Here is a 26,444-nt window from a genome sequence, read left to right as displayed (position 1 = left end):
AAAATAATACATCAAATTTAAGAGAATTTAATCCTCCACAACCCAACGTTAAGTACTTCTTTTTTCGACGCATTATTGTTGTTGAGTTATAAACCCTCAAAGTGCAAAATGTTGGAAGAGAAACTGTCTTCTCAACGATTTTACACTTTTAAAAGTGAATATCTCGAAAACAAAAAGAGATATCACAAAAACTCACAAAACTTGTAGGAAATTTATCTAGCTTAATTTTTTTTTCAGTTAGTCATGTAGCTGAAATGTATTGTTTTCAAGATACATGCGTGTAAGCCAGAAATGAAAAAGGCAACTTCCAAACCACCCTCATCCCTTCTGCTTGAGGGGTAGGGATGAGGAATTTTGATATGTTCATTTCCCAAGTACTCCAAAGAATGCTGCGAAGTCAAAAATTGTGTTCCAAACATTCCCTCCAAATATCCCTGTCAATTGATCTATTATTGTTGAATTGAAGATTTTACACTCAACTCTATAATGGCTGCAACAATGGTGGGGAGAATAATGAAATGGAACATGAAATTGAAGAGAATATGATGCTCTATAAACTCATGATTAGCCCAGATTTTTTCAATCAATCGTTGAAAAATTATAAAGCCAAAAAGATGAAGAAATCGGAGCCGAAAGGGGTTCTCTCAAAAATGTGACACCTTCGAGAGCTCATATCTAGAAAACTATAAAAGATATGGAAAAATGTTACGAATGATACTTGTAGGCTAATTTTTAAGCTTTAAAGACGCATATTGTTCGAGATTTATGGAAAAAACCAATATATGGTATTTTTAAACCACCTTCACCCACATAGCACAGCAGGTAGGAATGAGGACTTTTGATTATGTTTACCCCGTTACTATTCTGCTGTGTCACATCTACAATTTCTTTCTGGGTGTAGGTGAGTACACCCAGAAAAAAATGTAGGTTTGGTTACCCAGACCAAGAACATTATTCAACTTTAATGAAATAAATTCATTTGAAAAATCTAAGCTCATATAGATGGCGCAAATTTGAACTATATCATCACAGTCAGTATTTGAATATCTTGTGCTTTCGAAGAAGCTGATAAATCGAATAATAATATAAAATGCTTTAAAATTGAACTTGAAGAAAATGGTTGGAGATCATTCTATGGGAGAACTATAACAATTCTACAAATTGATGATAATGTTTAGAAATCAATGGGATGATGCTGAAGGTAAAATATTGATACATTTGTAGAGTGTGGAAGTGGTTGGGAGATTAATACTTTTGATTTGAATATAATCTAGTTTTTAACCAAATTTTTTGTTATTTTATAGAAGATTTTTTCAAATTTATAATACTCTTTTTACTGTTCCACTCAGTGGTGTATATTCAAACTCATTATCATAGAGGATTAAACAGTACGCACTGGTTTTTTCTGAGAAATTATTTGTTGTTTCCAATGTCAACTTTATGTCTATTGCACCAGATTTCAATAGTTCATTTTGCTTACAACAGTCTATAACAACCAATGGTGCATTTTCATCAAATGTACTGCTGTTATAAGGATAGTATTCATTTTGGAATTCAGAGAACATGTGATACAATAAATGTTTATTACCAGCAATATTTTCATAGGGGAATGATTGAGCATTTAAATAGAGATTAACATTGTTCAGATTACAGAAATCAAAATGTGACCTGTTAGCACTTATAACATTTTCCCTATCCTTTTGAAATACAAGAATAATGAATCTAGGTTTTAATATATTCAAAGTTGTCTTAACTGTCCATTGGTAGTTTCAGGTAATTGTGGAAATTCAGGTAAATGTGGTTTAGTGCTGAGGTTGGTGTTCCTTAAGAAAGGGAGCTGTGATGGGTCTCAACATAAAAATATCATTAGAGATTCTGAGTGCTTGTTGCTGAGTTTCAGAAAAAGTTGAGTTGGGTTAGACTGATCCCTTGACAAATGGATTTACTGAAAAAAGTTATTCTTGTAGCTTTTGATAAAATTAATGGTTTCTTAATATACAAGAAATTGGATCTACTTTTTCCATGAGATCCTAATTTTCTGTTCAATCTTGACAAATGGGGTGTCGATGGATTCGTTATTAGATTTACTGGAGAAAGTTATTCTTGTATATTTCATCATTGTTAATGTTTCAAGTATTAAGTCCTTCTTGACGTTTTTCATCCATCACCTCCATTACAAGGGTTGCTACATATGTTACTATTCTTTTTGTAAGTCTGTGATCTGGAAGCCTCATTATGTGACCATAAAATTTAAGGCGCCTTTTCCTGATGTCTGCTTCTATGTTATTATTATTATTATTATTATTATTATTATTATTATACTATTACTACTATTATCATTATTATTATATTATTATTATTATTATTATTATTATTATTTATATTATTAATAAAAGGGCAAAGTGTAATTTTCTAAAAAATGAATTTGAGACAAACATTAATAGCATAAAAAATACTTGGTCATTAATCAACGTTGCCATGGTAGACAAGAAAAGTTGTCAGTTGATGATAATATAATGAAACACATAGTGTTTGGTGATAGGCAGATTGAGGAGGTTGTGGACCATTTCTGCAGTGAATTCACAGAAGGTGTTAGAGCTGCAAAACATGAGTGTAATATTACTACTTATTTAGAAAATGATAATGATACCAATGTTAATTTCCCTAGCTTTGACTTACCTGATGCAGATGAATTAAAAATAGGTAATATCATCAGAAGTATGAGTTCAAATAAATCTCCAGGGATTGATAATATTTTGATGTCTGATATAAAAAATCACAGTATCAAGTTCATACCAATTATCACAAGATTAATCAATTTATCATTAGAGGGAGGTATAGTTCCAAATAAATTGAAAACTTCCATAATAAGACCGATTTTCAAAAATGGATCCAGATCAGAAATTTCTAACTATCAGCCTATTTCAATACTTTCTTCACCTGATAAGATAGTTGAAAAGTATATTTGTAATGAATTAGTTATGCATTTAAAAAATCACAATTTAATCCCTTCAGCTCAATTTGGTTTCCAACGCGACAAATCAACTGGTTAGCTTTTATCCCAATTATGTAACTATATAAATAATAAATTAAATAAGAATTACCATGTTTTAATATTATTTCTAGATTTCAAGAAAGCGTTTGACACTTTATCTTTTCATAAAATTGTACAGTCCATGAGTGAAATTGGTTTGTCAAGACGAGGTATTAACTGGTTAATAGATTATTTGAATAACCGAAAGGTTACTGTTAAGTAGGAAAATCCTACAGTCGCCATGAATTTGTCACCTCTGGTGTGCCACAAGGTTCCAATCTTGGACCATTGCTTTATCTGGTGTCAGTAATCACAATGGTTGGTGTTTCAAAGGAAACTAAAATATTTCAGTATGCTGATGACACAGTTATGGTATCCAGCCACACAAGTTTTGATGAAGCAAGAATATTGCTACAAAGAGACTTTGATAGAATGCAAAGATGGATCCATGATAATGGCTTGACTTGAATTTTAAAAAAACCACTTGTATGCATATGAGACCGCCACGTCAAACCTCAAAGTCCACTAATATTACTATGCATTCCTAAATTGTCTACATGAGAATAACTTTGGAACTCCTTGTACTTGTAATGAAAAGGTAAAACAAGTTACAATTCAAAAGTATCTTGGTATTTACATTGATGATTGTTAAAAGTGGGGTCCTCACATTGATAGTGTATGCCAGCGTCTTCGCTCATGTCTATTTGGTTTATATAACTTACAGCGATCTGTCTCAAAAAGACATTGATAGTTGTTTATAAGCCCTAGCTGAATCCGTAGTAAGATACGGTGTCAATGTTTGGGGTAATGCAAGTGGCTATGAAATTGATAGAGTTAAGAGATTACAAAATTCCTTGCTGAAAATAGTTCATTCAAAACAAAACCCTAAGCCAAATTGTTTAAAAAATATAGCATTCTTCCTGTAAACGAGCTTTTCAGATATGATATCTTATTAAATAATTATTTTTCTAATAACTATAAAATGTCAAGTAGAATTTTGCATGAGCGAAGACAAGGAGCTGCTTATAAGAGGTTTATTGTGCCCGAATACAATAATTATCATGGTAAATGTGAACTTAGTTATGTTGTCCCAACTATTTTCAATGAGTTGCCAGATGATTTAATTGGTCTGGATAGAATTTCAATTGTTAAGAATAAGATGAAACACTTTCTGTTAAATAATTTGAGTGAATTTGAATGATCTTCATAAATTCTTTCTTTTTTTATATATTTTTTCTTGTGTATTATTGTTTGTGATAAGCGAAAACTGAAATCCCATTGTTTTATTATTTTATTGCTACACAATACAGTTAAATGAATTATTATCAATGTATCAATTAATTTTTTTTCTACCCAAGATTGACAACTATTTCTCTTTTGATTCAAATTGAAAATTATTATTTTTGGATCACTGATTGATTATATCAATGTTCTATTTCTATGTTTTTTTTTTAATATAATGTAAAACTTGACTCCTCCAGTCAAACCTTCTTTAGAAGGTTTTGGAGAATTTATAATTCGTCTGGTTTATAATATTTGAAATGTTCTACTGAAAGGGAATCTTCTGAGTGTGGAAGTGGTTGGGAGATTAATACTTTTGATTTGAATATAATCTAGTTTTTAACCAAATTTTTTGTTATTTTATAGAAGATTTTTTCAAATTTATAATACTCTTTTTACTGTTCCACTCAGTGGTGTATATTCAAACTCATTATCATAGAGGATTAAACAGTACGCACTGGTTTTTTCTGAGAAATTATTTGTTGTTTCCAATGTCAACTTTATGTCTATTGCACCAGATTTCAATAGTTAATTTTGCTTACAACAGTCTATAACAACCAATGGTGCATTTTCATCAAATGTACTGCTGTTATAAGGATAGTATTCATTTTGGAATTCAGAGAACATGTGATACAATAAATGTTTATTACCAGCAATATTTTCATAGGGGAATGATTGAGCATTTAAATAGAGATTAAGATTGTTCAGATTACAGAAATCAAAATGTGACCTGTTAGCACTTAAAACATTTTCCCTATCCTTTTGAAATCCAAGAATAATGAATCTAGGTTTTAATATATTCAAAGTTGTCTTAACTGTCCATTGAAGATTGGTAGTTTCAGGTAATTGTGGAAATTCAGGTAAATGTGGTTTAGTGCTGAGGTTGGTGTTCCTTAAGAAAGGGAGCTGTGATGGGTCTCAACATAAAAATATCATTAGAGATTCTGAGTGCTTGTTGCTGAGTTTCAGAAAAAGTTGAGTTGGGTTAGACTGATCCCTTGACAAATGGATTTACTGAAAAAAGTTATTCTTGTAGCTTTTGATAAAATTAACGGTTTCTTAATATACAAGAAATTGGATCTACTTTTTCCATGAGATCCTAATTTTCTGTTCAATCTTGACAAATGGGGTGTCGATGGATTCGTTATTAGATTTACTGGAGAAAGTTATTCTTGTAAAATTAACGGCTTCTTAGTTATTAAAGAAATTGAAAAAAGCTTGATCTACTTTTCCCATGAGTGGGACTGATCCTTATTTTCTGTTCAATCTTGACAAATGGGATGTCAATGGATTCGTAATTAGATTTACTGGAAAAAGTTATACTTGTATTTTTTTTGTAAAATTATCGGTTTCTTAGTTATTCAAGAAATAAAAAAGCTGGATCTAGTTTTTTCCAAAAAAGTGGAAATGAGGATCTTCATTTGAGGTTTATTGTGAGATTAGGGGTATGGCTAGGTTAAGTTAGTTCAGATTACATTGGATTGGGCAAGGTTAGAACCAAGAATCAGATTTGGGGTAGATTTGGGGGCAGCTTTGGGACAGCTTTGAGCCAGCTTTTCTTCAGAACTCTCACTTTACCCCTACTCTGATTTGTACCAGTAGTTTTTTAGTTATATTGTTTGTGAATGGATCAGTGCCATTCCGCTTTTATCAACCACGCTGTATAGAAATATTATTCTGTCATAATCTTGTCATAACTAAACTGAATTATTTGTCAACAGTATACTTGTGAGATGAAAAATTGGATTGTCCACTATGATTTCGTCAACATACCTGCTCTTCCATATGGCGAGTATAAACTTGATATTTCACTTCTCAAGCTTGATCAATATAAGAGAAGAGAGCTGATATCTTGTGCCCGATTTCATGGGTTTGTTACTCCAAAAAAACCTCAATTTCAAAAGAAGACGTCAAGCAGAAACAGTACGAATAAGACATATTGACATTGTTGTCTAGATTCAGAAATTAAATTTAGTGTATGCATTTTTTCACTAGCCTCATCTACATCCAAGTATTATTTAAGGAATTAAATTAGAATTGAATTGCTTTCACCTCTATTACCTTTATTAGAATTGAATTACCTTCATTAAGGGCGGATTCGGGACTCTAGGTCCTCTCTGCCTTGTGAGAGAGAGAAACTCTACGAAGAGAGACTGTAAACAAAGTTTTTACCACACATTCAGTGGTGCAGGACTAGCTGTGACGGGCATGTAGAGGCTCAATCGGCCTACAGAATCAATCAGTGGCTCAACGGATGCTCGCCTCGGCTCCCCTGTCAAGCAGTAGGCGCTTGAGGTTGAGTGATGACCACTGAGAATCTGTGCCAACTGTTGTTTGAATGCAGCAATTGATTTTTCTCTTAAGCAGATAGCAGCGAAATGCTTGCTAGATTTACTTCAAACTGGCGGCATTTGTTATGAATACCAATGCTGACAGTAAGAATTGAATTTAATCACCAGAAATGCTGTTTATGATTTAGACTAGTGAATTTGAAAATCGTTTGGCATTGTTTGATAAGAACGGTGATGATTTTTGGAAGAAATGTTGGGTGGTTAGCCCTGGATCCAAAATCTAACAATGAGCTTTCAAATTCGACAATCAATCAAATCGATCCATGTTTGTACAATTTTCCCTATTTTCATGTTCTCGGAGATCTGTTTAGTAATCCACGTTGAATGAATATACTGGGAATTGCTATGTAAGACACTTAAAATTAGTGTCTTAATGAGACACTAATCTTTAATTAAAACTAAGATTATATTTTCAAGGTTCTGATTATATGAAGTCGTTTCACTTATTAAACACACTAAAAAACCACAGGTAACTCATTAAGGGCGGATTCGGGACTCTAGGTCCTCTCTGCCTTGTGAGAGAGAGAAACTCTACGAAGAGAGACTGTAAACAAAGTTTTTACCACACATTCAGTGGTGCAGGACTAGCTGTGACGGGCATGTAGAGGCTCAATCGGCCTACAGAATCAATCAGTGGCTCAACGGATGCTCGCCTCGGCTCCCCTGTCAAGCAGTAGGCGCTTGAGGTTGAGTGATGACCACTGAGAATCTGTGCCAACTGTTGTTTGAATGCAGCAATTGATTTTTCTCTTAAGCAGATAGCAGCGAAATGCTTGCTAGATTTACTTCAAACTGGCGGCATTTGTTATGAATACCAATGCTGACAGTAAGAATTGAATTTAATCACCAGAAATGCTGTTTATGATTTAGACTAGTGAATTTGAAAATCGTTTGGCATTGTTTGATAAGAACGGTGATGATTTTTGGAAGAAATGTTGGGTGGTTAGCCCTGGATCCAAAATCTAACAATGAGCTTTCAAATTCGACAATCAATCAAATCGATCCATGTTTGTACAATTTTCCCTGTTTAGTAATCCACGTTGAATGAATATACTGGGAATTGCTATGTAAGACACTTAAAATTAGTGTCTTAATGAGACACTAATCTTTAATTAAAACTAAGATTATATTTTCAAGGTTCTGATTATATGAAGTCGTTTCACTTATTAAACACACTAAAAAACCACAGGTAACTCATCAATGATTCTCCTTCACTTCCAACTTTTATCACTTTGACTGAAATCGAAACCTCAGCTACAGAAGATTCTCCTTCACACAATTGACTGTCTTAAAGATCCTAAGACACGCTATGGGATAAAATTTATTGTCATCCGTTGAGTCACGTACATCAATAATTCATTGGTTATTTTTATCAGAGATATACTTCTCAATCAATTCTCTATAGCATTGTTTCAATCGTAATAGAGATGATCTATTGGTAATAGGATGCTATTGGACAGCACACAGTTATTTTTTTTTCAAGTGCTCTCAATTGGACGATGTTAGATTCCAGTTTTATTCTCTACTAGATTTTTGCTGAATGATGAATTCATACGTATGGAGTGATTATTTATTCATTCATTGTGACGTTATATTTGGCGTCGCATGTGCCCTGCTTGGCCGCAGTCGGTAGAGCTAAGATATTTGAATAAATTTAATGTTTTTTTGACTCCTGGAAGAAAAATACCATCAGTTTCTTACCAGCTCTCCTAGGAGCTCAAATAATTCTCTGCTTACGATGGCTGCAAACGTCAGCTGTTTTAACAGTTCACAGTTCTTACGACTGATTTGGTTAACTCCACAAATATAGATGCAGGAGAGGCAGTTAGATATAAGGGCTCTGATTTTTGTACTAGACAATGTGGTATTGTCACCAATGCCACCCACCACAATCTGACAAAGGGGTCAGCAGTGTAAGATGATACCGAGTGGAATCAAAGGCAATACTCTATCAGAATACCTTATAAATTCTATTAATTTATATTGCTGCTGCAACTTAATACTATGACCCTTGAGTTCTTCCAAATTGGATGCGATGGTATCCAATAAACCTTGATAAATCTTGAGAATGTATTATTTCCAAAGATTAAAAATAATCAATGCTGTATATCACCAATTTATCCAACTTATTCGGTGAAGAATATAGTTGGTTGATAATTCAAATACTATGTCAATACTGGTAATAAGATAGACTATAACAATATTGGTCATGCATGAAGATAGGATCATAAATAAAGCGTACACCATTCAACAAATAAAAAATATATAATTACATGAAAATATCAACAAACAATAATAAAAAATAGAGCAACAAATATAAAAATGATATGAGAATATATATATTAAGAAAAATATCACAGATAGCTCACTAAAGATTTTACTTGGTTTATTTGTATTCATTAATACCATGTGCTCCTTCAACCAGCATATAATCTTTCAACTTATACAGCTCAGTTGTCGACTTGCTGTTGCTTGCCGAATAAAATTTATAAATCTTACTCCAATAAATATGAAAAAATATAAATATTGAAATATTTCTCAGGGCTTGGTTTGGCCTCTGGTGGAATTCAGATAAATCAATTTATCTTATGAACATGAGCTTCATAAAAATACCAATGAATTACTGATAAAAAAGACAAATGAGTGAGCATATACAATAAATCAAATATAAATAAATCTTTCATCTTTGCATACTTAAATATTTAAATCTCATAGATTGTTCTTTATAGTATTTATTCCCTTTATGTTTCAATATTTGCACAAATTCCAATATTACTTTTAATCTTTAAATAACCCTTTGACGAGCTAGCTTTTTAGCTGTGATTAGTTGTGATTATTTTGTAGCACTGAGGGCCCTCCTTAATAACTTTTCAAATAAACTCACGTGTCGATTTTTCACAATTATGATGGCGATCTGGATTTGTTTTGATGTCCTAGACCTTTCTGGTGGGCTGCTGTCGTCTTCTCCAATGGGAATATTTAGATTTAATGACTCATGTCATACTACGACCTCACTGAGTCTTATGTAATTTTAATTATCGAACAACTTTAAATTTTTAATGCAAAATTATTCAAAAAGGGATCTAGTCTTGTGCTCTCAAAATTGGTGAGTGTCCCTGGTGACCTCTGGCAAGCAAGTAGGTATGGATCTTCCCCTATTCTCTTACAACCATACTTCCGACTTTTCAATTTACATAAAATTTAAATATCCACTCTCATTGGTGGATTTTAATTACTCCTCTATGACGTAATTCAATACTGTCAAATAGTCCATACAAAACTGTCATATCCATTTAGTGAATATTTTAGTCTTAAATTCTTATTCCACATTGGTTACACAAATCTATATGCTCTATAAAGATTACAAATTTTTATTATTTTTATAAATAATACATGTACATTTTAAATTAATTCGCTTTTAGTGCCAGTCAAATACTGCATTGTGATTGGTACATCCCAAAACTGCATCATGATCATTGTGCTGAATAAAATTACATCTCATTTCCTTCATATTTTTGTTTTGTTTTCTATATTTTGTTCATGCTCGATTGATACAATAAATATTTTTGTTCTTCCTTAATCACTTTTTTGTTTACATTCATTTGGCATGCTTGCTTACTAAACCCTCTGATCATAGTCTAAATGAATGCTATTTATATGCAATTAATTTGCCACAAGGTGTCAGGCTAATTCTCAAAATATATGGCTCGACCGATTACTAAGGTCGTCGACTAGTAAATAACCTCAAAATATTATATATATTATATTATTGAATAAATTGCAATAATACTTTTATTTTCATTTGGCTGTTCAAAATCATAGCCTTGAGAGCCGTTATTATCTAATCTAGACCGTTGACACCATATCTAGTGATAACAATACAGCTTCTTGCTCTGAGACCTATCAATTTCCTATCAGTACAAGATTTTGGGGAATACCCAAAATTATATTCTCACATCATTTTATTAGAAACACTTATAATCGAAAATGACTATGATATTGCAACATACAATTTGCAGTTAGTTATGAATGAATGGTCTCCTCCACTACTGTGCAATACACAGTTCCATTATTGAACGAAAATCTAGCAACAAATTGAGAGACTAATTTCCAAGTGCAACTGCACTAGAATGGAAGAAGTATGTCATGTACATTGGGATGAGGAGATGTATTCGGCAGAGTTAATTTTTCAATTGAAAAGAATGGAGATAAGAGAGAAAAAAAGAGAAAGTTAAAGTAAGTCAGGAAAAGAGAAAAAAAGAGAGAAACTAGGAAGTGAATGGAATAAACTGATGAGCTTCAAGTCTAGACCAGCTAGAATGAACGATAAATAGCTGGATAAATGAACGGTTCTTTTAATTGGAGTAATAAATCAGTATTAATAATTATATTCATATTGGTGCTAGATCCAATATGCATTGGGTTCCAATGTACACTAGTTGGCATTTAAATTAAAAAGGTTTGCTGTCAAATTATTCGTCCGTTCAAGGTTGTTAATTATGATCCATTGTCATTGTGACGATTTTTATAGTGGCTACATGAAAACCACTTTCTCTAAATCATATTATGAATGGTCAAGGCAGAAACAGCAAACTATCTCCTGATAAACTACTTATCAACGTTTACCATTACTGATAATAGCATTCTATTGAATCTATCTCTTCCAATATATTAAATGAATTGGAAGTTCATGCCATTTATTATATTAATTACAAAATTATTGCACTAGACCATCATTTCTAGGTTAAATCAATGTTATGATTAACCTAACCTAAAATATTCGAAGGTTCAAAATAATGCTAGCATAGGTCTGAGATCTAAAAGACCATGAAAACCATGTGAAATGATATGAACGAATGTCATTCATTATAAATTATTATTTTTACTTCATTATAAAAGGATGAAGGGATATATAATAGTAGATTAATCAGAGTTGTTTGCATTATAAATGAATAGGTACTATTTATTTGTGAAAAACAAATTATAAAATTAATATATTATATTAATGGACATGTCAGATGATGCGCTGGTTTTGGGTCAATTGTGGGGCTTCAATGAATTTATGGATTTATACTCCATTCATTTATGGTTTCATTCATGGAGTGATTCCTCATCATAATAGTCGGTATTTTATCGATCCAGTCGATATGGAGTATATAATTGTGCCTCTTATGGAGTATTTTAAGCTTTTCAAGATTTGTCTGTCTCACTGAATTTGTAACAGACTCTGCCGTTGAATATCACATTGAATCTGTATTATAATGTGAAATGTTTCTCAGCATGAGCTCTAGTTAATTGTGCCGGATCAGTCAAAACAGAAGCTTCAATTTATCCCTGAGATCTTTATTAGCCAATTGGATTTTACTATCAAGTAGATATCATCTTTATTACAAAAAGCAACGTCAGTGTGTGAACGCAATCAATATTATAAAAGTCCATAGAATCCACTGAATGATAGAATGATATTTTCCATAGAAAACGGAATTCCATTGTGATGAATGGATTGGAGAAGAGAGGGGTGAGGTGAGTTATTTTATCATTCTATTCACGCTTCACTTCCGTTTATTATCAAGTATCAATATGGATGTTTCCTGAATTTAATTACTTTGCCAAACAAAATTCAACGTGAATTGTTTTTATATCAAGGTCCACAAAATATTATCAATTACACATCAATCGGAAATGTCTATTGTGTCAGCCAACTAGATTGTTGAATGCTAAACATGATCTATCCTTGCATTTTTGAGTGAATATTATAATTTGATGAGTTGTAAGGCTAACTAGTTCTGTATTGATTTCAATTTCAACCCTTCGGAGCAATCGATTTTGATTCACAAAATGGCAAAGCCAATAAACTACACATTCTATCTGTGTCTTCTGGTCATTGGAGTCTCTGCACTGTGGGAAGAGATAGCGGTGAGTCTACAAATCAAAATGGTCTAGATAAATAAGACAAATATTCATTTCAGTAGATTCTCGGATAGGCTGCGTAATTTGGGAAGTCAGTTCAATCCCATTTCGAAACATGGATCATACGAATGTATCAATACGAATGTATCAATACGAATGTATCAATACGAATGTAATGACGAAAGTTCGACATTCTTAAAATGGTATTGCTCCAAGAGATTTAATTTCATCAAGAAATTTACAATTACATGTTTAGAATCGGCCAAAGCACATTGGCCAAGTGTTCACAATATGACACTCGATATACAAGCAGTGGCGTAACGTACACCCCCACTGACCCGTGGCGCGGGGGGGCCCGGGTACACAGGGGGCCCGGATAATATGTTGGCTAATATAGGTTTTCTGAAAAAATAAAATTATCTGGTCCAGGGGGCCCGGGCTAGGGCCCGAAATGATAATTATAAATTGCATACTTTAAAAAGAAAAATTAAATAATCATGGAAGTAACTTTTGATAAAAAAGCAGAAGTTTTATTGTGGAAAATGACAGGTTTCATAGAACAATGTTATCAGTCTGATTATAAATTAATATCAAGAGAATACAAGTAGAAATAGAACTCGATGAAGTTATCAGAATATTTGCATCTCAAAAAGCAAGACGACAGAATAAATCAAAAGTATAAATCCTATAACTCAACTCAAAGGTAGACTACTATTTCTTCTGAACATTTTTCTCAAATAAATAAAATAAATAATTTTATCAATCGAACTCTTGTTTATAACCTTGAAAAATTTAAACCTCTTACTCAAACCTAAAACTTGAACTTCTTTAAGAGCGCGAACAAGAAATCAGACTAAAAACATGTGAGAAAATAGACATGTGGGAGAAAGAACCAAGGTGCTACTGTACCCAGAAAGCAGTGATTGCAGAACTTGGAGGCTTGTAGGAGACATCAAATCAAAGGTTTTTTATGAATTACTATTATCTTTATTATTTTAATAATTCATGAATCTTAAGACTAGATACTTCTTACTAACTCTAGTTCTAGCACTGAAGGTTGGATTCTATATTTGTAGCTTAAAACATAATTCTTGACTTGAATTGTACAATTCAATCGAGAACAAGTTTAATTTTTTCATGTAAGCTATGTAATTCACTCATGAAAGATGTACGTTCACATTAGAGTTCAATGCTTGGGATTAAGGGAGAAGGGGGCTGGAGAAAGGTGGTACGATTTTAGAAGAGGGGCCTGGAATTTTTTTGCGGGGGGGCCCGGTTTGGAAACGTTACGCCACTGTATACAAGTCAACTTAAATTGAGACACAAAGTACAATAAACCTTGCAACACAGAAACACAGTACTAAACACAATACAACAAAGCAGATAAATTATCACAATTCAACACTTAATAACTTTCTATTCAGCCTTGTGCAACTTCTCAATAATACTGCTATTACTATTGGCCAGTTATGCTATATATTTAAATTTTATTCTGATATTATTTATCATCTATTCTGCTGAGATTTCAGCCGCAGTTTTATAAATGGTTTACTAACAATTCAATTTACTTTCAGGGGCCTTATGATCTCTCCTTGAGTCATATGAGTTATTGTGATAAAAGAGGACAAGTTAGTTTTCTGGAGCCCATGAGAGTAAGGAAAATGAATAGAACACATTTTGCTTGCACTGGTCTTTTTACAATAGCAGTGGATCTAGATGAGAATGCAAGAGTAAGTGAGGGAACTTTTTTGAAAATTTTTATTTAGTGTTGAAAAAATAAGGAAAATTCATAATATTCTTAACAATATTTTTGGCTTGGCTAGAATAGATGAGGAAACTATTGCAAATTTAGACAAGGAATATAACTCAGTTCGAAGGGAAAAACACTGAGAAAAGAATTTGAACAAACAATTCGAATACAGAGATGTTACAAATCTATATACAGATTGTTTACCAACTCCCTATCAATACTGTAGAGCATTGTTCCTGGGTAAGAAACATATCTAAATATTTTTCGTGTAGTTGAGAAGTTGATATTGTGGTAATTATTCATATTGAATGAAAAAGACTAAGAAATTGTCAAAAACCACAGATTTATAATTGATACTTAGAAAGACCGGTTTCGGTTATTACACCATTGTCAAACTCTGATAAACAATCTCTGTTTATTAGAGATTGGCAATGTAATAACCGAAACCGGTCTTTCTAAGTATCAATAAATCTGTGGTTTTTGACAATTTCTTAGTCTTTTTCATCCAATATCTAAATATCATTCATTTTGATTGTCCAGAAGTCTTCAGTTACTCACACAGCGGTCATTTTGTTTTTTCCACTTATTATTTTTTTCTGGAACTCTACAGATATACAATATGATACATTCATGAATAAGTTACAATAAATTTACATTCCTTATTTCATTTATATTCATAAACCTAAGCACAGCACCATGTCTTCATCAATATTATTATATTATATTGTATTTGTTCTGCATAGAGTAAAACTACTCGCAACAAGTACGAAGGAACTGATAAAGATGTTTCTAAAAATGATCAACAAAAGAGACTAATGAAAGAATTCAAGTTCATGAACATGGAAACTTCTATAACTTGGGAAAATTCAAGTCTTCTGCATTCTTCACAATATTTGGAGCTCCGTTGGAATGCTTGCATATTCGGACCCGCACCTGTCTGTCAACCCACGCATCTATGATTCGCGCCGTCTTTTTGAGCTGCTGGGCCAAAACCAGTAGTTTCCTCCTTGTGGCAGATTGACTTTGGTTGATGTAAATCGGACCCTGGCCATCTTCCCTCTTGATGACCCCAAACCTTCTCCTCTGCTCCATCAATTCGTCGGCGTCGAGATACCTGCCAAATCTGATGATTATAGCTGGTGGTGGTGGTGGAAGTGAGAACGTTGTTGCTCTGTGATTTCCAATAGGCGTCCTTTCCTCCACCAATCTATGGCAGGCGTCCACCATATCTGGAGATATGGTGGAACCCACCACCCGTCCCCGTCCACCTTCGTCAGTCACCTTCTGAAGCACATTCTCCTCCGTTTTCGCGGAAATACCTTGAATTTAGTGAGTATTTCTTCTTGAATGCTGCTCATGCCCGTTCAAACGCTCCTCAGTGATCAGTACCTTCCGACTAATCACGTCCTGTTCCTAACTCAGAGAGTTTTATAAGGTCTCGCTGATTGTCTATCATTCCATCTCGTTCATTGGTAGTCTCAGTAAGCTCTATTTTTATTTCTAGACTGATGCCGACAATAGTTTATATTTCTAAGGACTTTTAAATTTTTTAAGGACTCGAATGAAGCGGAGTTTCCCTTTAGCCAAACCGTACTCTGATCCCTATTACCGTTAACTTGTGAAGAATCAGTTAGTTGAACACTCAACGAACACTGCTTCTTCATACACTCGGTATAGGATCACATCGAACCCTTCATAAATGATGAATCCTCTGGCTTACTGTTAAGGCAAGAAATATGGAAATAAGACATACACAAGCTACAGCAAAGTTTATCCTTTGTATCGCGACTAACAGGTTGCTTACATTTGCCACAATAACTATATCAAATGCTTGATTTAGTAATATTGTTTATCGTTCTGAATGGATGGATTCAAGAATCCAAAGGATCCAAGAACCCCACACGTGAACCGCAGCTTATTGTGTTCCCAAGTAGTATGTTAGTTAGGCGAACCAATACCTGTCTTCTTTACAAGAACCAGGAGTTTTCCCCTATACTAACATTCCATTCATCACCCAGTTGCTTGTTGCAATCCAGTGTGATATGCTTGGCAGTCTCTTCAGACTGATTAGTCCTCCTGAGTTCCACTCCAGGCTTCCTTTAAAGGTCCTACCGCTGAGGAAGGGGTGGCCAAGCTGCCTCTGGGGCGCCCGGCCACCCTTGACTCAGCCTTTTGACCCACATTAGTGCCTGTAGTTTCATTCACCTCTGGTCTCTTGAGTTTTTTCCTTTTGCCTCTCCGAAACTCTGCTGGCTCAAAGTCTCACCTCTTCCAAGACGTTTTGCCTGAATGGCCGCCCTTCTTTGAGCAGTGATGAGTTTTGGTCTCCACCCACAAACTCGTGACCTACACGAGTTTCACTCCTGGCTTCTTTGTAGGTCGTTGCGCTGAAGTGGGGGTCGCCAAATCGCCTCTAGGGCACCTGGAAACCCTTGACTTAGCCTCTTGACCCACATTTGTGCCTGGATTTCCACCCATCTCTGGTCTCTTGAGTTTTTCTTTTTGTCCCTCCGAAACTGCCTTGATGGGGCTGATCCCGTGGGTTTGAAGGCAAGGCAACTCCTGTAGTTGGCTTGAGGTCCATTTTAGTCGCCTCCTACGACAAACATGGATGCTGTGGGTGAATTCTGGTTTTCAACACTTTCTTGAGTACGATGATCCACTCAAAGCTCCCCCAACCCACAGGGGGCGATTTAGTAATAAGTACAATTATTCCAAAATGAATAATTCACTGTAAGCACTCACAAGTAGATTGAAAAGCTCAAGCCGTCAGTAGTCCTTAGGGCGAAACTAATCATTGTCGAAAATAAGGGAGCACAAACCGACACTACCGTCTCAACCGAGCTCTGACTGTGTACTGCCAGAAATATGAGGTATCAATACTTAAAAGTACTGGAGAATCATGTTGTTTATCCTTGAATTATCTATTACTCATATATATTTTTTTTCAGTTCAAAATAGTAGCAGCAAACAAAGGCACAAACGGTCGTTACAATAATGTAGTTGATATTGAATTAAAATCCTGTGATTTCATATATAATTTTGGCAGCAACATAGCCAAGAGCATGAATGAACACTGCAACATAACACACGAGTGCCCAAAGAAGAAGGTTAGTATTCACATGCCATTGAAAAGAGATTATTAGCATTGATACTATTTGAAGAACTATGAAGAACGCTAAATATCCAATTGCAAACCATCTTATTTCATTTTCCATTGCGATTCTCTGACATATTTTTCAATGACAGAAAGTTTCCTTTCTACTATCAACAAAGACTATCTCAATACAATAGCTGTCATGCAGTTACTATCAAACCCTTAGACTACATAAACTTACTAGCCGTCAGGCTCACTTTGCTCGCATTGTCCGTCTAGTGAGGGGGCACCAGCCCCTGGACCACCGGGTTTATCATCTGGAAATAGGATAACATTTTCCATTTGATCTTGCTTCTTTCCGTCGATAAGTCAAAAGAGTCTTACAAGCTCGATTCATTCACCAGTTATACATGAATTATGAATTATATGAATGTATGTATTAATATGAAATATATGAATGTATATGAATTATGTAATGAAGATTTAAAAAATCTTCATTTTTATCGTAATTAAATATTCAGTTGTTTCTTAACTGGAGACTTGGTTAAGATATGATGAGAATCATTATATTTCAGTGTCAAACAAACCCTCTGAAGTGTCAAAATCTTGAGAAAAGAAACCCTCTAATTTATCACTACCAAGTACAACACCTAAACCTGTGTACACTTTAGGGCTGTTTCCCTAAATGAATATATATGAATTATGAAATATATGAATGTATGTATTATTATGAAATATATGAATGTATATGTCGTCGTCGTCTTACAGGGGTAGGCATTAATACCTGTTCCGCCTTCAAACATTCTCCCACCTTTTTCTTGGTCTGCCAATACTTCTCCTCCCTTCTGGCTTGTAAGCAATGGCAGCTTTCGGGATTCTTCCGTTTCCCATTCTCTCAACGTGTTCTTTCCACTGTTGTCGATTCCCGTCAACTTGTTGAGCTATGGAGATTACATTGAGCTCTCTACGGATATCGATATTATAAAGCCTGTCCTCTCTGGTGCATCCCTTCACTGACCTTAAAAATCTCATTTCGGCCGCCTGTAACCTGCTCCACTCCCTTCTCTTTGGTACACAGGTTTCAGAGCCATACAAAAGTGTAGGGACGGCCATTACTTTATAAAATTTGAGTTTCGTCTCTTTTCGGGCTTTATTTTTGAGAGTTCTGTTAATAGTTCCGCATATGTACTGGAATCTGTTAATTTTTGCATTCAAGTCGTGGTTTTCCTCGTATGTAATATCACATCCCAAATATTTGAAATGTGATACCTGTCCCAGTATTCTGTTGTTGAGAATTATTTTAGAACGTATTGGAGACTTTCCCAGAAACGCCATCACTTTTGTTTTGTGCAAGGGAATCTTCATGTTATATTCTGAGTTCAGGAGATGGAGTTGATATATTGCTCTTTGCAGATTGTCCTCTGATTCCTGCAATATTACTTGATCATCTGCAAACCATAATGAATTGACAGCAATATTGTGTGTTAGTTGTATACCTGGGTGAATTTGTTGCTTCCACTTCCTACAAAGGTCGTCCGCATAAATATTGAAGAGAGTTGGTGAGAGAGGACAACCCTGTCTCAAACCAACATTGATAACAATTTCTTCTGACTGGGAGCCTGAGCAGTCTAGGATAATTTTTGTCTCGCTGTACAAACTCTTGATGACTTCGACTAAATGAATTGGGAAACCTCGTTTGATCAACTTATCTAACAATAATTGATGATTGACTTTATCAAAAGCTTTTTCGTAGTCCACGAATGCAAGGTGTGTCTCTAAATTGAATTCTACTCTTTTTGCTATGATCTGTTTCAATGAGAAAACATCATCCATACATGATCGGCTCTTTCTGAAACCAGCCTGCTCCTCTAGTAGAAGTACATCAGAGATTTTCCGAAGTCTATTGTTCAGAATTCTGCTGTACAATTGCTCAACAAGCATATACCTCTATAATTATTCGGGTCTTTTCTGCTCCCCTTCTTGAATAGAGATATTACTAAAGCCTTCCTCCACTCCTCAGGCACATAACGTGATGTCCAGCACATGTTGATTAGCTGAAGCAGTCGAAATTTCAGTAATGTTCCGCCATATTTTAAAAGCTCCATATTTAGCAGATCCACCCCAGTTGCCTTCCTATTTTTCGTTTTATTGAGGGCTTCTTCCAACTCATCAATGCTTATGAGATCAACATCACTCACTGGATCCATCCGCTGGTCAATACTTTCCATGACTGGCAAATCTTGGTCATACCACGGTTCTTTTTAGTGTTCAATCCATTCATGTTTGCTCACATTTTTTATCTCAGCCATTTCTTTGACCGTACTATTGAGGTGTCTCATCCATTTGTAAGCAACTTCCTGCCTGCCATGAAGGTCATCTTCTATTCCTGAGATGAATCTGTCCCATGAATCTTCATGTGCTTTCCTAGCAGTTGTTTTCGCTATATTACGTTTGAGCCGATAATTTTCTTTTGTGTGGTCTGTTGGTGACTGAAGGAGTTCCTTGTATGCTTTTTTCTTGTCTGCAATAGCTTGAGAAATCTCGTCGTTCCAAATTTTCAAACCTTTTCGTCTTTTAACAATTTTTTTCGTGCCAAGTATTTCATGGGCTACTTCTTTGATAGTGTCTTTGATATTTTTCCATTCGCCTTCAATTGTTTCTGCTGTCGGTCTTGTAGAGAGCCTTTGTGTTAGTCTTGTCTGATATAAAGTTCTTATACTCTCGGTTTGCAAAAGATACACTTTGAATACGTTGTTCTCCGCTTTGTTTTGAGGTTTACTCGCTTTCCTCCATCTTGTCCACAAATTAATTTTGGAAACCACGAGGAAATGGTCACTGGCTACATCACTACCTCTATAAACTCTGGTATCCTGAACCTGTCCGGACAGTATATGAATGTATATGAATTATGTAATGAAGATTTGAAAAATCTTCATTTTTATCGTAATTAAATATTCAGTTGTTTCTTAACTGGAGACTTGGTTAAGATATTATGAGAATCATTATATTTAAGTGTCAAACAAACCCTCTGAAGTGTCAAAATCTTGAGAAAAGAAACCCTCTAATTTAGCACTACCAAGTACAACACCTAAACCTGTGTACACTTTAGGGCCAGTTTCCGAACTCGAGATTTAGCAAAGTTTTAGACTTTAAACAGCTGGAGTGAGAAAATAGGTTTTCCGAAACGGGGCGTGGTCTTAGTCCACGTTCAAATTGAATCTCAAAGAACTAGAAAATTGAACAAAGAATAAAATAAAAGAAAATAGTGTATTGACAATCTAACACTCAACACTGAAGCTTCTATAACAATTGATGGGAAGCATAGAATGGTAAAATAATACATCAAATTGAAGAATGTTGAATCCTCCACAACCCAACGTTAAGTATTTCTTTTTTCGACGCATTATTGTTGTTGAGTTATAAACCCTCAAAGTGCAAAATGTTGGAAGAGAAACTGTCTTCTCAACGATTTTACACTTTTGAAAGTGAATATCTCGAAAACAAAAGGAGATATCACAAAAACTCACAAAACTTGTAGGAAATTTATCTAGCTTAATTTTTTTTTCAGTAGTTAGTCATGTAGCTGAAATGTATTGTTTTCAAGATACATGCGTGTAAGGCAGAAATGAAAAAAGCAACTTCCAAACCACCCTCATCCCTTCAGCAGAAGGGGTAGGGATAAGGAATTTTGATATGTTCGCTTTCCAAGTACTCCAAAGAAAGCTGCGATTTCAAAAATTGTGTTCCAAACATTCCCTCCAAATATCCTAGTCAATTGATCTATTGTTGTTGAACTTTAGATTTTACACTAAACTCTATAATGGCTGCAACAATGATGGGGAGAATAATGGAATGAAACATGAAATTGAAGAGAATATGATGCTCTATAAACTCATGATTAGCACAGATTTTTTCAATCAATCGTTGAAAAATTATAAGCCCAGAAATGAAAAAATCGGAGCCGAAAGGGGGTTTCTCAAAAATGTGTCACCTTCGAGAACTCAGAAAACTATAAAAGATATGGAAAAATTTTACGAATGATACTTTTAGGCTAATTTTTAAGTTTTAAAGACGCATATTGTTCGAGATATATGCAAAAAACCAATATATGGTATTTTCAAACCTCCTTCACCCACATAGCACAGCGGGTAGGAATGGACTAGGTTATCCATGATGGACCAGGATGTACACTAAGTGGGTTTCTAGAGACAGAATCACGAAGAGAGGACGGCCAAATACCTGATGAAGGGACGAACTCTGTCAGCAAGTGGGGCATGCCTGGGCAACAACTGCCAGAAATAGAAAATTATGGAGCCTGATAGTGAGCAGATTATAATATTACATGGACTCATAAAAAAATTGAAATTCATCAACGTGGATAATTTATTATTGTAAATATGTGAAATCTATTGAATGCCAACCATGAACGTTTAGAGAGGCTTTTATTCAATTGTGAATGTAAATACAGCATTATTATTATTTATAATTTTTGAAATTTTTCCACTGAAAATGAATTTTCTCATCATCTGTCATTCTTGCTTTTCTGATTATTCTTCTTTTTTTTTTGTTTGTAAGATTTCTTTTTATAAGTGAATTTTTCATTTTTGTTTGTTATATTTTCTATAATAAACTTCCTTCTTCTGGGGGTCCAGGACAAAGGAAAAAGGAAAAAGATTATTATTATTATTATTATTATTATTATTATTATTATTATTATTATTATTATTATTATTATTTTATTATTATTATTATTATATTTATTAATAAAAGGGCAAAGTGTAATTTTCTAAAAAATGAATTTGAGACAAACATTAATAGCATAAAAAATACTTGGTCATTAATCAACGTTGCCATGGGTAGACAAGAAAAGTTGTCAGTTGATGATAATATAATGAAACACATAGTGGTTGGTGATAGGCAGATTGAGGAGGTTGTGGACCATTTCTGCAGTGAATTCACAGAAGGTGTTAGAGCTGCAAAACATGAGTGTAATATTACTACTTATTTAGAAAATGATAATGATACCAATGTTAATTTCCCTAGCTTTGACTTACCTGATGCAGATGAATTAAAAATAGGTAATATCATCAGAAGTATGAGTTCAAATAAATCTCCAGGGATTGATAATATTTTGATGTCTGATATAAAAAATCACAGTATCAAGTTCATACCAATTATCACAAGATTAATCAATTTATCATTAGAGGGAGGTATAGTTCCAAATAAATTGAAAACTTCCATAATAAGACCGATTTTCAAAAATGGATCCAGATCAGAAATTTCTAACTATCGGCCTATTTCAATACTTTCTTCACCTGATAAGATAGTTGAAAAGTATATTTGTAATGAATTAGTTATGCATTTAAAAATCACAATTTAATCCCTTCAGCTCAATTTGGTTTCCAACGCGACAAATCAACTGGTTAGCTTTTATCCCAATTATGTAACTATATAAATAATAAATTAAATAAGAATTACCATGTTTTAATATTATTTCTAGATTTCAAGAAAGCGTTTGACACTTTATCTTTTCATAAAATTGTACAGTCCATGAGTGAAATTGGTTTGTCAAGACGAGGTATTAACTGGTTAATAGATTATTTGAATAACCGAAAGGTTACTGTTAAAGTAGGAAAATCCTACAGTCGCCATGAATTTGTCACCTCTGGTGTGCCACAAGGTTCCAATCTTGGACCATTGCTTTATCTGGTGTCAGTAATCACAATGGTTGGTGTTTCAAAGGAAACTAAAATATTTCAGTATGCTGATGACACAGTTATGGTATCCAGCCACACAAGTTTTGATGAAGCAAGAATATTGCTACAAAGAGACTTTGATAGAATGCAAAGATGGATCCATGATAATGGCTTGACTTTGAATTTTAAAAAAACCACTTGTATGCATATGAGACCGCCACGTCAAACCTCAAAGTCCACTAATATTACTATGCATTCCTTAAATTGTCTACATGAGAATAACTTTGGAACTCCTTGTACTTGTAATGAAAAGGTAAAACAAGTTACAATTCAAAAGTATCTTGGTATTTACATTGATGATTGTTAAAAGTGGGGTCCTCACATTGATAGTGTATGCCAGCGTCTTCGCTCATGTCTATTTGGTTTATATAACTTACAGCGATCTGTCTCAAAAAAGACATTGATAGTTGTTTATAAAGCCCTAGCTGAATCCGTAGTAAGATACGGTGTCAATGTTTGGGGTAATGCAAGTGGCTATGAAATTGATAGAGTTAAGAGATTACAAAATTCCTTGCTGAAAATAGTTCATTCAAAACAAAACCCTAAGCCAAATTTGTTTAAAAAATATAGCATTCTTCCTGTAAACGAGCTTTTCAGATATGATATCTTATTAAATAATTATTTTTCTAATAACTATAAAATGTCAAGTAGAATTTTGCATGAGCGAAGACAAGGAGCTGCTTATAAGAGGTTTATTGTGCCCGAATACAATAATTATCATGGTAAATGTGAACTTAGTTATGTTGTCCCAACTATTTTCAATGAGTTGCCAGATGATTTAATTGGTCTGGATAGAATTTCAATTGTTAAGAATAAGATGAAACACTTTCTGTTAAATAATTTGAGTGAATTTGAATGATCTTCATAAATTCTTTCTTTTTTTTATATATTTTTTCTTGTGTATTATTGTTTGTGATAAGCGAAAACTGAAATCCCATTGTTTTATTATTTTATTGCTACACAATACAGTTAAATGAATTATTATCAATGTATCAATTAATTTTTTTTCTACCCAAGATTGACAACTATTTCTCTTTTGATTCAAATTGAAAATTATTATTTTTGGATCACTGATTGATTATATCAATGTTCTATTTCTATGTTTTTTTTTAATATAATGTAAAACTTGACTCCTCCAGTCAAACCTTCTTTAGAAGGTTTTGGAGAATTTATAATTCGTCTGGTTTATAATATTTGAAATGTTCTACTGAAAGGGAATCTTCTTATCTTTTGTCATTCTTGCTTTTTTTTATTATTCTTCATTTGTTTTGTTTGTAAGATTTCTTTTTATAAGTGTATTTTTCATTTTTCTTTGTTATATTTTCTATAATAAACTCCCTTCTTCTGGGGGTACCAGGACGAAGGAAAAAGGAAAAGGATTATTATTATTATTATTATTATTATTATTATTATTATTATTATTCCCTTTTTCACGCAATTGCGGATAGCTCATGCGAGGGGGGGCAAAAATTATTATTATTATTATTTAAAGCGTTGCGATGTCAAAAATGAATTGTGTTCCAAACTTTTCCCTCTAATGCTCCTTTTTTTTGAGCATTAATTGCCTGGACTAGAACTGATTTGTACCAGTAGTTTTTTAGTTCTGTTGATTATGAATGAGTGAATGGATCAGTGCCATTCCGCTTTTATCAACCACGATGTATAGAAATATTATTCTGTCATAATCTTGTCATAACTAAACTGAATTATTTGTCAACAGTATACTTGTGAGATGAAAAATTGGGTTGTCTACTATAATTTCGTCAACATACCTGCTCTTCCATATGGCGAGTATAAACTTGATATTTCACTTCTCAAGCTTGATCAATATAAGAGAAGAGAGCTGATATCTTGTGCCCGATTTTATGGGTTTGTTACTCCAAAAAAACCTCAATTTCAAAAGAAGACGTCAAGCAGAAACAATACGAAGACATATTGACATTGTTGTCTAGATTCAGAAATTAAATTGAGTGTATGCATTTTTTCACTAGCCTCATTCACATCCAAGTATTAAGATAAGGAATTAAATTAGAATTGAATTGCTTTCACCTCTATTACCCTTATTAGAATTGAATTACCTTCATTAAGGGCGGATTCAGGACTCTAGGTCCTCTCTGCCTTGTGAGAGAGAGAAACTCTACGAAGAGAGACTGGAAACAAAGTTTTTACCACACATTCAGTGGTGCAGGACTAGCTGTGACGGGCATGTAGAGGCTCAATCGGCCTACAGAATCAATCAGGGGCTCAAAGGATACTCGCCTCGGCTCCCCTGTCAAGCAGGAGGCGCTTGAGGTTGAGTGATGACCACTGAGAATCTGTGCCAACTGTTGTTTGAATGCAGCAATTGATTTTTCTCTTGAGCAGATAGCAGCGAAATGCTTGCTAGATTCACTTCAAACTGGCGGCATTTGTTATGAATACCAATGCTGACAGTAAGAATTGAATTTAATCACCAGAAATTCCGTTTGTGATTTAGACTAGTGAATTTGAGAATCGTTTGGCATTGTTTCATAAGAGCGGTGGTGATTACAGGAAGAAACGTTGGGTGGTTAGCCCTGGATCCGAAATCTAACAATGGGCTTTCAAATTCGACAATCAATCAAATCGATCCATGTTCGTACAATTTTCCCTATTTTCATGTTCTCGGAGAAGCTGTTTAGTAATCCACGTTGGATGAATATACTGGAAATTGCTATGTAAGATACTTAAAATTAGTGTCTTAATGAGACACTAATCTTTAATTAAAACTAAGATTATATTTTCAAGGATCTGATTATATGAAGTCGTTTCACTTATTAAACACACTAAAAAACCACAGGTAACTCATCAATGATTCTCCTTACTTCCAACTTTTATCACTTTGACTGAAATCGAAACCTCAGCTACAGAAGATTCTCCTTCACACAATTGACTGTCTTAAAGATCCTAAGACACGCTATGGGATCAAAATCTGAGTTGTTTAAAATACAACAAGAAATGTAAAAACATTTATTATAATAATTTATCAGATGTTAGTGCAAATCTTCATGGTTTGAATTGAGTTATGTTTTTAATAATTGTATTCCTTTGCTTGTCTTATAATTCATGTAATTAACACACTTTTTCTATGTATTTAAACACGACCTGCAGTCAAATATTGAGTAAATAATTATTGAAAACTTTTACTTACTGACTGAAGTACTTTTGACCGTCTAGCGATCATTTTCATCACTGTTGAAAATGATCGCTAGACGGTCGAAAGTACTTCAAGTCAGTAAGTAAGAGT

General features: G+C 33.9%; 1 protein-coding gene across 9 annotated transcripts in view; it reads left to right on the top strand.

The window, feature by feature from the left end:
• LOC111054660 (tyrosine-protein kinase Drl) overlaps nt 1-26,444 on the top strand; it is a 189,674-nt gene that overhangs the window by 93,555 nt on the left and 69,675 nt on the right. The window contains exons 1-2 of one of the 9 annotated variants that reach the window (XM_039419555.1): nt 12,457-12,582; nt 14,151-14,306. The exons of 7 other annotated variants lie outside the window; for them this stretch is intronic. In XM_039419555.1, the coding sequence (XP_039275489.1) occupies nt 12,505-12,582; nt 14,151-14,306 (234 nt within the window). In that variant the 5' untranslated portion in view covers nt 12,457-12,504. Of the gene's footprint in view, nt 1-12,456; nt 12,583-14,150; nt 14,307-26,444 lie in introns of those variants that run through there. One more of the 9 variants, XM_039419552.1, reaches the window with a different exon arrangement.

Source organism: Nilaparvata lugens, chromosome 1 (genome assembly GCF_014356525.2).
Source record: "Nilaparvata lugens isolate BPH chromosome 1, ASM1435652v1, whole genome shotgun sequence".
NCBI lineage: Eukaryota > Metazoa > Arthropoda > Insecta > Hemiptera > Delphacidae > Nilaparvata > Nilaparvata lugens.
Note: the sequence above shows the minus strand (reverse complement) of the source record. Positions and strands in the feature narration are given on the sequence as shown.